The sequence below is a fragment of the Phaethon aethereus genome (assembly GCF_964289735.1).
Source record: "Phaethon aethereus genome assembly, chromosome: 4".
NCBI classification, from domain to species: Eukaryota; Metazoa; Chordata; class Aves; order Phaethontiformes; family Phaethontidae; genus Phaethon; species Phaethon aethereus.
In genome coordinates, this window is record NC_138578.1 from 20,311,991 (window position 1) to 20,329,068 (window position 17,078).

Consider the following 17,078-nt stretch of genomic DNA (forward strand, 5'->3'; position numbering starts at 1 on the left):
ACGCCTTGTCATGACAGTACTCTAGGTGCTAGCACTCGAGCTCGGCTCCGCTCTGGGGGTGGCCAAATGCTATTTTTAGCTGATCGCTGCAGCCAGGGTGGGAGCTGGTCATGTGCTTTGTGGAAATGAGGAGACAGCACGTGCATCGTTCTCCCTTCATGCTGCAGGCTTTGCTAAGGCAGCATGTGTGGAATTGGTAATGATCCTGGGAAGGAGGCTGCCCTGCCTTGTGCCTATGGGAAGTAGCAGGGAATTAGGGCTGTGGGTCTTGCTGTGTCACCTTGTGCAAAGTGCTTAAGAAAAATACTTTGAAAACCACTCAAATTCTGTAGGTGTGTCTGAAAAGTCTCCCCCTCCACAGCTCCAGGTTCTTTGTGCCTTGGTTTTTATGCACAGTGCAGATGATGCTGCCTGTGTACAGCAACTTAACCCCTTAAGCCAGTAATGGCAGAATGAAAGGTTTGCAGCGCCTGCTGCCTAGCCATTAGGAGCTTGATCTTGGGATGCTTCAGCATCTGCTGTATGGATGCTCTTCCTGCTTTCAAAAGAGGGGGGGCTGAGGTGGGTGGGTACCTCTGTCCTCTTTCTTTTGTTTTTACTTTGTTCTTTGTTTCTAGCAGGTATGGATGGGAAGAAATGCAGTGTATGGATGTTTTTACCTCTCGTGTTTACCCTGTTTACATCAGCTGGATTATGGATAGTGTAAGTTATCTCCTGTTGGTTATTTGGGAGAGTGAGTTAGGCTGGGGCAGTCAGAAGTACTGCTGTGGTGTAGGCTGTGTCTCAGTACGGAGAGTCTTTCGGGGATGCTCTGTCCTTGAGCTGCTGTGGGGCTGGGAAGGCACATGACAGAGGCAGGGGCCAGTCCATGCCAGTTCATGGCTTGGAGGATCGCATTTTTATCCCTGAGTTTTTGTGCTCACCAGGCCAAGTTCCTGACCTTGCCTTCTTCCTGGCACATGTTACTGGGAGCTGCCTGAAAAGAGACAGACAAAAATGCAAAAATTCCCTTTCATTATGTTTTCTTTAAATGACTCAGCAGAGTTCTTGGAGAGTGTTTAGGCCCTGCTTTGGGGTGCAAACTCAAAATCCCCAGCATTCAACACTGTAGTGACAACCTGCCAGCAGCTTAATGCTGACACCTCACTTTCTCACTAACACTTCTTGCCAAAATGCACAGGAGACATATATTTCCCTGAGCTGGGCTGTCTCCAAGCATGTAGGCAGACAACTGCAGCATGACTTTGGGAGCAATAAATGTGTGATCAGCAGCTATGCTCAGCCTGAGAGGCAAGTTATATTGTAGGATTTGGCTTTGGCCATGGTCTGTGAATGTTGTTTTTCAGCAGCAGGGACAACTTAAGCCATTTGTTTGACACCTATTGCTTGTTGTTCTTCTTGTCCCATCCTCTCTCTCTGTATTAAAACAGCTTTTGCGAAGTGGGGACCATGGTAAACCAGATGAATCAAATGATTCAGATTAAAAATGGAAACATTCCCCTGGTTGGTTATTTTTAAGGCAGCTCAGTTCAGTGATCCTGTTTGTCTACCTGACCATGCAAAACAGATGCAACACAAAGGAAGGCAGATAGTTAGGCTGAGAAGTGAGAAAAACTGCCTGCTTGAGCAGAAACGCAGGCTGCCTTTAGCAGATCCTGCCATTGGGCTTTGAGACATTTACTGTGTTATTTGAGTGTATTTGGACTTGAAGGCAGGATGAGGTTTTACACTGTTTTAATCTTTTTCTTTTCTTTTTTGACAGGTACTTTATAGCAGTGGAGGATAACAAAATTCTCCCACTAAATGTACCAGATAGGTAAGAGCTGGTTGTGGGCTTTATGGTCAATCACTTGTTTCTTTAAAATAGTAAACCAATGAAATCTAAATGGGAAAGAAGATCTTGTATCTTTGTTCTTATGCGTTTATGTTTCTTAGGAAACCTGGTTCCAAAAGACCACCTTATATAAGGTAAGTAAGTGACTGATTTTCTTCCAATTACTATTCTGATTAATGGTTGTTATTTCTGTCTCTTTACCATCCTAGAACTACAATGATACACTTTATATTTTCCAAGTGTTGCAGGTGACACACCTCCTGCAAGCTGCGTGTTTAGCCAAGTCATGAACATGGCAGCGTTTCTAGGTAGGAACCACAAGGGGAATGTTTCTTTCTCTCTCATAATTTGTTTTAAGAAGTCACTGAAACATAAGTAATATCCTATACATGTTGTTCTGGAATCTCATGATCTGAAATAATTTCAACTGTGATTACTACTGATTAAGACAGTATTCTTTTGTCTTCATTTGTAGAAAGACAGAATGAAGCTGGATGCATTTGAATTGTATTGGTTTCTAATCATTGTCATGTTTCTAATCATTGTTTCTAATCATTGTCATGTAATTTCTAATAATTGTCATGTTTTTAATTGTCTCATCTTAGCCTTGAATCTGTGTGACTGTTTTTTTGTGGTGGGTTTTTGTTATATGCTGTGAATGTGAGATAATCGTGTGGGAATATCAGCAAATGCAGCAACTGATTTTGCAAAATATCATCCGTGCTGAAGGCTCCCTTACCCCACCCCTTCCTAAATTCCATTGCTAAATCTGTGGAAGTTTACTGGCATTTTCCAGCAGTGGAAATAAGAGGGAAACACCACAAAAAGAAGAAATACTTGAAAAGTACTTGAAAAAAGATCTCTGTTTGGTTCTTAAAACTGTTACCTTTACCTGTACATATTATGAACAAATTATCCCAAACTTAAATGACAAATAATTCATTATTTTAACCTTGATTTGCTCTTCTTTAGTAGTACTTGCATTTATCTTTTCCTATATGGGGTGATTTATTGTGCTTTCAGTTTTGCTCTGAGCTATTCTCTTGAAGTGTGGGTTCTGCCTCTGCTGCCTGTGAAAGGCATGATGTTTCTTTTTGGAAAACTGGGAAATTCAGTTGAGTTCAGCTTTGAAATTAATTCAGACCTGTATGTGCATGAGTAAGATACCTTAACAATCTTAGTCCGATGTAATGAAGATGAGGCTTGGGATGTAAAACTTGGTAAAATATGTTTAATCACGAACCTTGACTTATTTTCAAGTATCACTTCAGGGTGGAGTTTAGGCATCCTTATACTTTGTTTCCCTGTATGGCTTTGTTTCAAGTTTAGATCTTGATTTACATATTGAGACAGGGTCTCAATTAGTAGAAATAATTCTGGCTCCAGTTTGTGCTAAGGCAGGGTCTTGCACACATGTTATTTGTATGTCTGACACCCAGTGCAATGTGATTATGATGATATGATTTAAATTTCTGACCGCGAAACCACTTAACATGTACATAGCATGCTACTTCTTATGGCTGTTTGACAGTAGTGAAACACACCTGCCTTTTCAACTGCTTCCAGGTAAGGTCCCATTTTTTCTGCAAACCACTCTGTTCAGGCAGCCTCTGTGCACCTGCACCAAGTCCAAGTGAGTCTGAGGGTTTTATGGAAGGGCAGGAATGGACTTGATGATCACTCACCGTGTGATCTGCGTGGACATGAGGATAGCAGTTGCAGCTGGTGTGAAGAAGGGCAGGCAAACAAAAGACATGCAGCTTTTTGAAGCTAAGCTGTACTGTATGCTTTCATTGGCTGCTTCTTCCCATTGCAAGAAGAAATGTAACCTAGGAACGTCCTGACTGCAAATGTGTCATGGGAGATGTGATGGTAGGTGGCTGTCTTGGCCACTTCAAGAAAGCAAACTTTAAGCTATTCAAGGGAGCTGTTTAGCAGAGTACCCTGGGAATCTGCTTTTGAGGGCTTAGGAGTCCACGAGTGCTGGTCAGTTTTTAAGAACCACCTTTTAAAAGCACAGGAGCAGGCAATCCCCCCATGTCGTAAGTCAAGCAAGGGGGAGAGAAGACCAGCTTGGCTGAACAGGGAACTCCTCATGGAGCTCAAGAGGAAAAAGAAACTGTATGATCTCTGGAAGTGAGGTCAGGCTTTGCAGAAAGATTACGGAGATGTGGTTTGTATACGCAGGGAGAAGACACAAAAGGCCAAAGCTCATTTAGAGTTGAAACTGGCCAGTGTTGTGTCACACATGAAGGGCTTTTTTAAGCATGTTAATAGCAAGGGAAGGTCTAAGGAAAACATTGGACTGAAACTTGTTGAAGATGGTCATCTGACAAATAGGGATGAAGAAAAAGCAGAGGCATTCAATGCTTTTTTTGCCTCAGTCTCTAATAATACTGATAGACCTTGGACTGCCCAATTCCCTGAGTCAGAGGACCACAAGTATGGGAACAGTGACTTTCCATTTGCGGACACTGAAATTGGAAGGGACCAGCTGTATCAACTGAACGTTCCCAAGTCCCTGGGGCCTGATGGGATTCATCCCAGAGTACTGAAGGAGCTAGTGGATGTTATGGCAGGACCACTCTCCATCATCTACCAAAGGTCTTAGGAGTCTGGGAAGGTCCCCGCTGACAGGAAGCTAGCCAGTGTTATTCTGGCAATCTGCAAGAAGGGTGTGAGGGAAGACCCGGGAAACCACAGAACCGTTAGCCTAACCTCAGTTCCTGGAAAAATTATGGAGAAGATGATACTGAGTACTATGGAAAGGCATTTAAAGAACAATGCAATCATCAGATACAGTCAACATGGCTTCACAAAGGAAAAGTCCTGTTTAACTAATTTGGCATTGTACTATGGAAAGGCATTTAAAGAACAATGCAATCATCAGGTACAGTCAACATGGCTTCACAAAGGAAAAGTCCTGTTTAACTAATTTGATATCCTTCTAAGGCCACCCATCTAGTGGATGAAGGGGAAGCAGTGGATGTAGTTTTTCTGGATTTTAGTAAGGCTTTTGATACTCTGCCTCACAGCATCTTTCTGGACAAGTTCTCCAACTGTGACATGAGCAGGTACGCAGTGCACTGGGTGAAGAACTGGCCAAAGGGCATGGTCCAAAGGGTTGTAGTAAATGGGGCTACATGTGGCTGGTGACCGGTCACCAGCGGTGCTCCTCAGCATTCAATTCTAGGGCCAGTTCTGTTCAATATGTTTATCAACGACTGGGATGCAGGAGTTGAATGCACCATTAGCAAGTTTGCTGATGATACCAAAATGGGAGGTGCTGGTGACTGTTTTGAGGGACAAGATGCCTTGGAGAGGGATCTGGATTGATTGGACCATTGGGCAATGATTAATGGGATGAAATTTAACAAGTCCAAGTGCTGGATTCTGCACCTAGGATGGAGTAATGCTGAGCACAGGTATAAGTCGGGAGAGGAGTGGCTGGAGAGCAGCCCTGCAGAATGGGACCCGGGGGTGCTGGTTGACAGCAGGCTCAATATGAGTCAGCAGTGTACCCTGGGCAGCCAAGAGGGCAAATCGCATCGTGGGTACATCAAACACAGTATAACCTGTCGGTCAAAAAAGGTGATTATCCTGCTGTATTCAGTGTTGGTGCAGCCTCACCTTGAGTACTGTGTGTGGTTCTGGGTCCCACAATTCAGGAAGAATGTGAAGGTCCTTGAATGCGTCCGGAGGACAGCAACAAAGCTGGCGAAAGGGCTGGAAGGAATATCCTATGAGGAGCGTCTAAGGACTTTTGTCTAGTTTGGAGAAAAGAAAAGTTGCTGAGGGGCAACCTCATCGCTCTACAGCTTCCTGAGGAGGGGAAGGGGAAAGGGAGGTGCAGATCTCTTCTCCCTGCTATCCAGTGGTAGGACATGTGGGAACGGTTCAAAGCTGCATCAGGGCAGGTTTAGACTGAACATTAGGAAGCATTTCTTTACCAAGAGGGTGGTCAAACACACTTCCCAGAGAGGTGGTTGATGCCCCAAGCCTGTCAGTGATTAAGAGGCATTTGGACAATGCCCTTAATAACATGCTTTAACTTTTGGTCAGCCCTGAAGTGGTCAGGCAGTTGGACTAGATGATTGTTGTAGGTCCCTTCCAGATGAAATACTCTATTCTATCTCTGCTTTGTGGATAAAGCCAAGCTTTCCTCTCTGTATTGAGTGCTTCTGAGAACTGCTTTTACATTGTACCTCTGGCCACGTTAGTTGTGTCAAAGCCCTTGCTATAGAAGAGGTAAACTACAGAATCCTGCTAGAAACATAGGCATTACTGAATATTGAAAATGCCATTGTAATGCTGGAAGGTGATCTTTTAATTCCCTTTTGTGATTCCCATCAGTGTTTTGGGAAAAGATTGCATAATTTCAGGATCCTGTCCTGTAGAAATAAAAATTTAAAGGTTCCTGCACATGAGCTCAAGTAGTCACAGGATGGTTGTCCCAAACTATTACCTGGGGATGAAAAACAGAAATTCTGTTTTGGGGGAGCAATGTTCTCTCATTTTCAAGGATTTGGAGTGGATTGATTCACTATAGCAAATTGTGAGAGAATGAAATAAAACGTCTTTGCAGTTTGGATAAAAGTGGATATTTTTCACTTAGAGTGCCCTTATTTTTCTAAGCCATGTTTTTGGTATTACACCAGGGTTTTTATTGAAAATATAGATTAAATTTGATAATGCAGAAAATTTACAACAATATGACCTGCATGCTATCAGTCTGAGCATAAGCAATAAGAAGGTGTTTAGCAGCAACCAGCAAATTTCCCTGTTTAATTAAATTGCTTTTTAGTGGTCTGGTTTGAATGCCATCTGAAGGCCAACTGATTGCCTGGTTTTCTGTGTTGTTCCATGCAGCATTCCCTAGGGATGGTAAGAATATCTCCTGGGATTGTGTCATATCATATGACATCATGTATCATATATATCATATCATAGCACTTGGGCTAATTGTAAGATTGGAAGGACTGCTCTCCCAGTCTTCACGAAAAATTAGTACAATATTTTGGCTTATGTTTGTGGCACCAGCAACTTGTTCCAGAGGAGGAGAAGAGGCAGTGGGCATTATGGTAAAACTTGCAGAAATACGTATGTGTCATTCATACATTTTCTAATACAGGTAGGGTTTGATATATCTCCTCCAAGAGAGCACAGTGCTCGTGAGTGGAGTGAAACTTGATGCAAGCCCAGCTGCTGCAATATGAATGCATGGTGTGTATGTGAGAGACTGTGTTCTGGGAACCTCACAGGCAAATAGGAAGGTGCTCTTTCCTCCAGAAAATTTGCAACCCAGCTCCTAGACAAAACATCATGAGAAAAGGAAGCGTGGGAGCTCAGCATAACTGCATTACAAGAGAAATGCTTCCTGTGCTTAGTCTTGTCCATGACTAAGCAGGAGGGGGCCATGCAGAAGCACTAAGCTAGCCAGCCTGCAGGGAGTACTCCCCTCTGGATGGAAGGAGGGTGAAGGGTCCGTGAGTCTCCAGCTAGGTCGTTACTGCAGCATGTTCTACCTAATGATGCACCTTGCATTCTGTTTCCTTTTCAGCGCTTGTCGTGGCTGTCCTGCGCTTCATTCAGCTGAAGCCAAAGGTGTTAAACCCTTGGCTGAACATCAGCGGCCTGGTGGCGTTATGCTTGGCCTCTTTTGGGATGACCCTACTCGGCAATTTTCAGGTACTGCACTCCAGGCTTCGACTGCTGTGTCCATGCTGTGAGGTTCCTGCTTTTCTAGCAGATCTCCTTAGGTCTTTGAACTACCTGTGGTGTGAGCTCAGGAAGTAACATGTCCAGCTGTGCCCCAGCCCTCCTTGTACCTGTTCTGCCGCCTCTATCAGCTGCTTACGTGGCTCCAGTGACATGCTGAGATGAAGGGTCACAATCATTTTTCACGTATTCCCAGCAGGATATGCAGCTGCATGCATACACTTGACCTGCCGAAAGCCAGAGCAGGGAACCTGTTGAGTCTCTCGAGCCCTGGGGTTTGGCACAGATGGTCCTGGGTAAAAGTCTTGAGCTGAAACTTTATGTACACATCTGTGTGAACAGATGCACAGCTGCCCAAACAGATATAGCAGACAGTTCAGTGTGCTTCATTTAAAACACACGTTGTTTAAAGGTACTTCCTGCTTGTCCTCAGATTGGCCACGAGAGGGACACAGCAGAGGAGCGCTACGACTAATAATGTGATGGGTGCCTGGAATGTGCTTTCAGTAGAGCGCAAGAGCTCTTGATCTCCAGGTCTAAGAAATCAGGAAACAAAGGCAAGAGACCAGCATGGCTGAGTCGAGACCTGCTGGTCAAAATAAAGGGCAAGAAGGAAATGCACAGGCACTGGAAGCAGCAACAGGTATCCTGCGATGAGTACAGGGACACTGCCCAGTTGTGTAGGGATGGGGTCAGGAAGGCCAGGGTGAGGCTGGAGCTGAACTTGGCAAGGGACACAAAGAATAATAGAAGGGCTTCTACAGGTATGTCAGACAGAAAAGGACGGTCAAAGAAAGCGTAACCCCCTTGATGAACAAGACCGGCAGACTGGTAACAACGGACGAGGAGAAGTCTGAGGTACTCAATGACTTCTTTGCCTCAGTCTTCAGTTTGAGTCTCTTCCCACACCTCTTGAGAGGATGGCCTGCAAGATGGGGACTGGAGGAGCAAAGTCCCTCCCACCGTAAGAGAAGATCAGGTGTAAGACCACCTGAGGAACCTGAACATACATAAGTCAGTGGGACCTGATGAGATGCACCCCAGAGTCCTGAGGGAATTGGCTGATGTAGTTGCCAAGCCACTCTTCATGATATTTGAAAAGTCATGGCAGTCAGGTGAAGTCCCTGGAGACTGAAAAGAAGGAAACATTGCACCCATTTTTAAAAAGGGTAGCAAGGAGGACCCTGGGAACTACCGATCTGTCAGCCTCACCTCTGTGCCTGGGAAGATCATGGAACAGATCCTCCTAGAAGCTATGCTAAGGCACATGGAGGGCAGGGAGGTGATTCGAGACAGCCAGCGTGGCTTCACCAAGGGTAAGTCCTGCCTGACCAACCTAGTGGCCTTCTATGATTGAGTGACCACATCAGTGGACAAGGGAAGAGCTACTGATGTCATGTGTCTGGACTTCTGTTAAGGCCTTTGAGATGGTTGGCCGCAACATCTTTCTCTCTGAATTGGACGTACAGATTTGATGGGTGGACTGTTTAGTGGATGAGGAATTTGTTGGATGGTCACACCCAGAGGGTAGTGGTCAACAGCTCAATGTCCAGATGGAGATCGGTGATGAATGGTGTCCCTCAGGGGTCCATATTTGGAGCAGTACTTTTTAATATCGTTACCAATGACATAGTGTGATCAAGTGCACCCTCAGCAAGTTTGCAGACAACACCAAGCTGAGTGGTGCGGTTGACACACCTGAGGGACAGGATGCCATCCAGAGGGACCTGGACAAGCTCAAGGAATGGGCCCATGTGAACCTCATAAGGTTCAACAAGGCCAAGTGCAGGGTCATGCACCTGGGTTGGGGCAACCCCCGGTATCAGTACAGGCTGGAGGATGAAGGGATTGAGAGCAGCCCTGCCAAGAAGGACTTGGGTGTACTGGTGGATGAAGAGCTGGACATGAGCTGGCAATGTGCGCTCCCAGCCCGGAAAGCCAACCGTGTCCTGGGCTGCATCCAAAGAAGCATGGCCAACAGGTGGAGGGAGGTGATTTTGCCACTCTACTCTGCTCTGGTGAGACCCCACCTGGAGTCCTGCGTCCAGCTCTGGAGCCCCCAGCACAGGAAAGACATGGACCTGTTGGAGAGGGTCCAGAGGAGGCCACAAAAATGATAGAGGTATGGAAGACCTCTCCTATGAAGACAGGCTGAGAGAGTTGGGGTTGTTCACAGCCTGGAGAAGAGAAGGCTCCAGGGAGACTTTATTGCAGCCTTCCATACTTAAAGGGGACTTCTAAGCAAGGCCTGTTGCAATAGGACAAGGGTAATGGTTTTAAATCTACCCTCTTTTAGTTTAGACTAGATACAGGAAGAAATTTTTCACAATGAGGGTGGTGAAACACTGGAACAGGTTACCTGGAGAGGTGGTAGATGCCCCACCACTGGAGACATTCAAGGTCAGGTTGGACGGGGCTCTGAGCCACCTGATCTAGTTGAAGATGTCCCTGCTCACTGCAGGGGGGTTGGACTAGATGACCTTTAGAGGGCCCTTCCAACCCAAACTATTGTATGATTCTATGAGGTCCATCCAATTCTCGATCTGTTCAGCAATATAATGCAAACAAACAAGCTGTCAGTGCCACAGTGTTGCTCTGCAGGGTTGGGTGTCCACTGTGATCACGAGTGTGTCTGTTAGTTCTGCAGTGAAAATCAAGGCATTAGAGTCAGTGGCACTTGGTTTCCCCATCCCTTTACGGTCTCTGATGCTCTGTCTCTCACTGGGGTGCAAGTGATGACCCCCAGTAATGACAGGAACTGAGAAGGGTCAGTGTAGGCTGGGTTCTTTCCTGGCTTTGCAGACAGGGAAATTTTTTCCTGCCAATACAGAAAAGGTACTTGTTGTGTGAAGAGTACCTGTTTGGTTTGTGGAGCAATTGCAGAAACTTTGTGTCCTTTACAGTCTTTTTCTTTTTTTTTTTTTTTAATGAGGTATGAGATAATTTGACTGTTTTGTACCTGGTGTTCCTAACTCCACAGCACAAGCCAAAAACTTGGAGTCTGTTTTTTTTACTAGAGCCTCCCAGCTAGGAGCTGTGAGACTTTTGTAACAGCCTTGTCTAGGTGTCAGTATTTCTAGTACCAGTCAGGCACTAGAAAGCAGTTTCAACCTCTCCTTCCATTTTTCGCTCCTCAGAGCAAATTATTTTTATTTAAAAATGGATACTGTGAATCATTGCTGGTTGTAAATTCTCAACTAATTATGCACTCCTTGTTAGTTACCTGTATCCTTGCTTAGAACTTCTGCCAAACCATGAAAGCGTGTGGTAATGAGACCTTAGTCCATGCTTTTCCCTGCCTGACTGCTAAGCTGGATGTGGCATTAAGTCATATTTCTGGAAAATTACAGATTGGGTGTGTTAGAGGGACGTTATGGCTGTGAGTCCCTTGCAGTGCAGGCTACCTTGAGAAAGTTAGCTCAATCCCATTTTTGCCTGTACTATGATTTGAACCTACCCTTGAAAAAAACCTCAAGGAAGGGAGGAGAGGGACAGGTCAGTGGAGGCACAGTAACTAGACTGTTACCTTGTAGATTGTGTCTTGTTTGGTGAGAATTTGTTAAATCACTGAACAAATCAAGGCTGCAGGGAGGAATTACAGGCTGCTGGTTTCTTTTCTAGAAAAGCCTCAGAGGCAGAGGGAAAAGGCTTAAGTTTGGCTTAAGTCTTGTCCATGCTGGGCTTTCTGAATGGTTTTGCAGCCTCAACGGATCTCTTTGCAGAATCTTGCTCATTGAAATTGTCTGTCCTTCTGCCTTGCAGTATTGCACAGTCACTGAGCCCCGTGAGGCACAGGAGCCCAAGGAACAGAGAAGCACTTGCACTCCAGAGGGGTTGGGTTCATATTGCCTCAGACTCCAATGGTCAAGAATGGGCAGGAGGGGAACAGGCAGTCAAGCTTTTTGGTGGGAGAAACTTGCCAAACCAGGAGCATGTGTCTGTGTTTTGGCTTGTGCTAGCTCAATGGAGGTGTCAGGGCTCTGGCTACTCTCTGCCCCAGGCAGCACTGCTCCATGCAGCTGGCACTGAAGATTGCACAGTTTGGATCCATTGCAGGGAGCTGTACAATACCCCAGCAGGTTGTCCTTGCCTGCCCTGGCCATCACATCAAGCCAGGGAAGGATTTCTTTCTGAGCTCTGTGTTGGTGAGTCTTGTCAGGGAGCTGTGGAGGCAGTCCCCAGGCAACTGCATTTTCCACTGTGCTTGAGCTTTGGGCAGATGATCTGCTTCACTGTGACAGCTGTCAACTCATCTTGGTTATGTTACAGCTTGGACTGCTGCCAGAAGAAATGATACAGCATCTCTGTCTCACACCCCAGTGACTCCCACACTCCTTTATCCCACCCCAGCGGCAATCCAAGGTAGCTAGCAGATAATTCCTGTTGTGTCCAAACAATCACCATTTTCTTTGTTCCTAGCTTTCCAATGATGAGGAGATCCACAATGTGGGCACATCACTGACCTTTGGCTTTGGGACCTTGGCGTGCTGGATCCAGTCTGTCCTCACCCTCAAGATCAACCTGAAGAACGAGGGACGGAAAGTTGGTATTCCACGAGTTGCCCTGTCGGCCAGCATCACCCTCTGCGTTGTGTTCTGTATCCTTTTGTCCCACTCCCTAGGAAGCCAGGTATCATACGTGTCCGACACTCTGCAGCAGGGAACATTGGCTCTTCTCACACCTGTCCTAGGATCTCAAAGCATTTAGGAATGCTACTTAGCTTGTCTTCATGGCATGATCCTCTCATTGTCTCATTTTGCTACTTGTGTTTTACTAGGATGCCCTGCTTCACAGATGGGCTCATTTCCTTCATAAATGTTTCTAAAACTTCCTAGTGATATCCAAAGTGGTTATAATATTGAATAGTATCTGTGTGATTTAATGGTACCACTGCTTACCTACACAATAGCATTTAAGAGTATGCAAAATACTGAGATAAAAATTCTCAGGAGAACAAAGGAACAAGGGAAGAAGGTTTCTGAAGATGAGAAGACTTTGATTTGTTTGTTGAAATGCTCCAGGGTGCTACATCCAGCTCTGCCTTTTAAGACGGTTATCACAGTCAAAAGCTGCTCGGTCATGTGGACTTTGGGTAAAAGTACGTGCTTTACAAATGGGATTTGGGATGTGGGGTCTGTGGTGACTCAGACTGGATGTACATGTCTCTTCCTCTCCACCTTGTGCCTGTCAGCCCCCCTCCAGCCTTTCTGTTCACACCAGCACTCATGTGCCCTGGGTGTTTGTTTAGGGTGGATGCATTCACTGCATAGTTGCATCAACGTTAGTGCTGGGATAAGCAAGAGGGCAGGAATAAATGGTAAGCAATAAGCTAATCCCCTTGTTTGGGGGGATTTGCCTGTTCTTAAAACAATTCCTTAGTCACTTGGCTGTTTTTGAGCATTTCAGCCAGTGTCCAGAGGAATAGCAGATTGGTGTGAAGATGTACTATCAATCGCCTCTTAAGCTTCCTTGGAAGTTTGTAGCTGATACACATTTGGTGTATGTAATGTGGGAGTTTGCCCAGTTCTTGTGGTGCTCCCCTCCTCTGCTTGCCCCAAGCCCATAGCTCCTCCAGGATGTGTCTGGGCCAGGCTCCTGCTGCACTGCTGTCTTCGGAGGTTTCTGCCAGGCTGGGAGCAGGAGCAGGAGCAGCCAGGTAAGCCAGGGCGTAGCTGCTCCTGTACTGACATGCTGGGTACTCCCAACCCAGCCCTCCCCAGCTGGCTCCTTGGCACCGAAGGCGTTGGACCCTCTGTGGAGGGCAGCTGGCTGAAGCAGGAGTCCCATTCCCCTCCCACCCCACACTGACTTTGCAAAGGCTTGAGGCTGGTTCCCCATCCCATGCAGCTTGTGCATAACCTTTGCACTACAGGGAAAGTAGAAGATCCTTAAAGCCCGACACAGAATGCTGTTTGCTGAAATGAAGCTTTGGCTGCTTACACTAAGCCCAAGATTAAAAGTCTCTGATTACCTGCTTTGTGCAGTTAAAGCATGGGAGAGGCTGCTTGTTTGTTTGTTTTACCTGTGAAAAAAGTATGATCCTGCATTCTTGAGTGCAGAGGAAATCCTGAGAGACAGGAGACCTGGTAGGTTTAGAGATGTGCATTGGGCTAGAGCAGGTCCTCAGGTCAGGAAGGTGTCCTCTGCTTTAGGGGAGCTGAGAATAGCTTTTATGGAGTACTCCAACACAACCTGAGGCACAGCAGTGAGACCCTGATGCCAGGCAATATGCGGTCCAAGCACACAGGTATATGAGCCTGGAGGACAGTTACTGGCTCTGACAGTGCTCTTTTTCCTTTCAGTATAACATGCTGTACTGTGTAGACTGATGCTTCTGGATTTCACAGAAAAGGATGATTTTGCAGGTGATCTAAAGAGAATGAAAGATTACACAGTGTAGGTTGAAAGGTGTTCCCATTGCCTGCAATGCAGAGATCTGATCCAGTTTCCACTGGGAGGCTCCTGCTACGTGGGGGGCCACAGCCAGATCCCCAGCTTGCTGGCTCTGTCACAGGCTAGTTCGACATTCAAGCAAGTTGTTGACTTCTCTTGCGCCCAAGTCTTTCCCTCTAAATGTTTATCAGCCTGAACTGGGATCAGGAAGCCCTGGTCTGTATAGGAGAACTGCTGCGCTCCATGGGCATTGTTGGACACCTGACATCCCTTCCATCTCTGGCACTGTATTCACACTCTCTTGAGGATGGCTGGCTGGGTTGACTATCATCTGGGTGACTTTGTTAAGATTTTATTGTCTTCCCTGTTGGCTTTCTGTCATTTTGGTCGGTGTCTCTGTTCCCACTAGTTCTCCTTGACTTTCCTCATCCAGATTTCATCCTCATGGCGCAGGGCATCCACATGCATGCTTCCAGGATCCAGTGGGGCCTGGTGATGTGCTTCCTGTGTTACTTTGGCACCTTCGCAGTGGAGTTTAGGCACTACAGATTTGAGATTGTTTGCTCTGAGTACCAGGAAAACTTTCTGAGCTTTTCTGAAAGTTTATCAGAAGCCTCTGAGTACCAGACAGATCAGGTGTAACCTGTCCTCTGATGGGGGGGAGGGGGGCAAGTGTGGTCTCATGGTTTAAACATGACCTCATTTACACTTTTTTTGATGAGTTTGTTGTCATGTGCAATCATGATCGTGTTGCCAAAGGCTGGCTGTCTCATTCAGAGCCAAACAAAAATAGCTGTCTGCTGGAAGAGGAGTGCATCCTTCTCAGTGGCAGCATGAGAGAGCACAAGCTATTTAGTTTGTGCTACTAATGACTTTTTCTGAGTGGCTCTGTCACAATCCTGTTATTCAAAACATTCAACAGCAAGTCCTTGCAATGCCCCTCCAAGACAGGCACTCCTCAGCTTGTCCTGCAGAGGAGGAGATGAAGGAAACAGACTTCTCCGGGCACCAAGAGTCTCCAGGAGTCACCGGTTCCCAAGTCACCAGACTGCATCTTTCCTGTGTTTCTTGTGGTGTTCTCTTTGCTGCCAACCGGTGTAACTTGGTAGGGTGAGAAAGAGTGGCTGTTTCTTCTGGACTTGAAATCAGGCAGTAGAAGATCCCAACTGACTGGCTTTTATGGCATTTCTTCCAGCCTGGAAAGCAGCTGACGGTCAAGCTGGATCTGGGAGAAACTGTGCTGTGATCAGGAAGTGGGACTTGACCAATGCTGCCTTGTAGCTGGGCAGACCAGTCCCAGGCCAGAGGAGATGGCACAGTGGAGCGCTGTGCTCGCCTTCCTGTTTCAGACTCGGTGGTGGCGACTGGTGGAAGTGAGGTGCTGAATTAAGATGGGAATGCTTCTCTGCTCTGAAGATGACCCAGAAAAGGCTGCTCTTTGGAAGTGTGTAGTGCTTCCACTACATACTGTGTAATATTTCAAAAGCTTTTTTATTGTTCACTGAGGGGGGAAAACATTGTGTTAGAGACACTGGGCTTGTCTGCAATGAGAACAGAACCATTACAGGTGGTTCTGGGCATAGGGTTTGGTTTTGCTCCTTGTGCACTTAGAACTCAAACTTCAGACATGCTGACACTGGGCCTGGGCTCTGGACCCCGCCATGTGGCCAGTTCTCCTGAGTGGAATCTGCGACAGATTTAAGCAGGCTTCCAATGTGCAGGAAGGCAGTTCTGCCGTGGAGGGTTGGGTGATGTGGCCTGAGGGCTGGAGCTGCAGGAAGGGAACAGCAAAACCAGAAGGGCTTCTCCCTCCCTGAAGGGAGGTTTTCAAACAGAAGGTCTGTTTTCAAAGAAAAAGCAGGAGCTCAAAGCCCCTGTTTGAAAACCTAATTTTGGGAAGGCTGCAGTATTGGCTGGGCAGAGGAGTGATGGGAGTTGCTTCTCATGAACATGGCTCCTGTTTTCCTCCAGGAGTCAGGCTCAGCTTAGGTCTGCATCTTGTCTGAGCTATAGGAAAATAAACAGAAATTAAAATGGTGGCAAAAGGCATTTGAAGGGGAACTCGTACTGTACTATGGCATCTCTGACAGAGAGGGAAAAGGCACGAGGACATTCAGTCTTCTGCAAAGGTCAGAGGCCTCTCCTGAGAGGAGAAACGGTTGCGAAAAACTTCTATCAAAACTAGTGTAAGTAGAAGGCTTTCAGCCAACCCTTTACATTATGTTCTGTGGGCCAAAATTTGTTCTCAGGCAGCTGTGTTATAAATCCAGAGCATCTCCAGCCAACAGAGGGTTGTTGTTGCACTGATGAAGGCCTCCTCCTTGTAGCTTTCCTGGAGGGTCATGCTGAGGGTGGCCCAAGAGCACAGCAGCATAAGGCATAGGGCTCCCCAGGAGCCCATCCAGGGAGCTCCTCCTGGGCGAGGACAGGAGGGGACAGCCTGGAAAAGATGCAGGCGGGGATCTTTTTACACAGGCACACACTCAATTCATATGGAACACAAAATAGCGGTGTGTTTAAAAGGTGTTTTACTGTAAATAGTTCACTGTTATTTTTTTAAAAATCAATACTTTCAGTTTATCATTTTATATTTCGTAATTTTATCAAAGGAAAAAATTATGTTTGTGATTTTTTTTCTTTCTCTCCTTTTCCTATATGCAATCCAAACTGAACTTCAGTTTTTTTGTGATAACTCTGGACATTTCTTAGAGTATTTCTAACAGCACCTTTCAATACAACTAAGTGACAACTGATATACACTGAAACATGACCACTAAATAAAGTGCTTTTATGGAGAAGGGGAGTTTTATTTTTGTCCCCTACCCCACGCATAGCTTTCTGATGGCAAAGGCAAAACAAAAGATGAGTATTATTTACAGTGTCATGATTAAAATTAACACTTAAGGAAGCCAAGGACTATTCAGCCATGCAGATACACTTACTTTAACAGTGCTAACTAGCAGGCTCCTTCTAGGAGGAAGATCATACTCCTTACACGGCTCGGAAAGACATCCAGACTAGCTGCCTCACAGCCTTACGTACTACCATCAAAGTTTTAGAAGAGCAATGCTGGCATGATGTTGTTTCCTCCCAACATGCCTGTTCTCTACATAGCAGCCTCCCTCAACTGGCA

General features: G+C 46.0%; 1 protein-coding gene across 1 annotated transcript; it reads left to right on the plus strand.

Annotated features, from left to right (window-relative positions):
- Window positions 1-471: 471 nt before the first annotated feature.
- TMEM150C (transmembrane protein 150C) lies at window positions 472-14,587 on the plus strand (the record flags this gene model as incomplete). Its single annotated transcript, XM_081999507.1, has 7 exons — window positions 472-702; window positions 1,763-1,816; window positions 1,936-1,968; window positions 2,075-2,142; window positions 7,395-7,522; window positions 11,972-12,149; window positions 14,379-14,587. The coding sequence occupies exons 1-7, from the start codon at window positions 527-529 to the stop codon at window positions 14,585-14,587; spliced, it is 846 nt and encodes a 281-aa protein (XP_081855633.1). The 5' UTR covers window positions 472-526.
- Window positions 14,588-17,078: the final 2,491 nt, after the last annotated feature.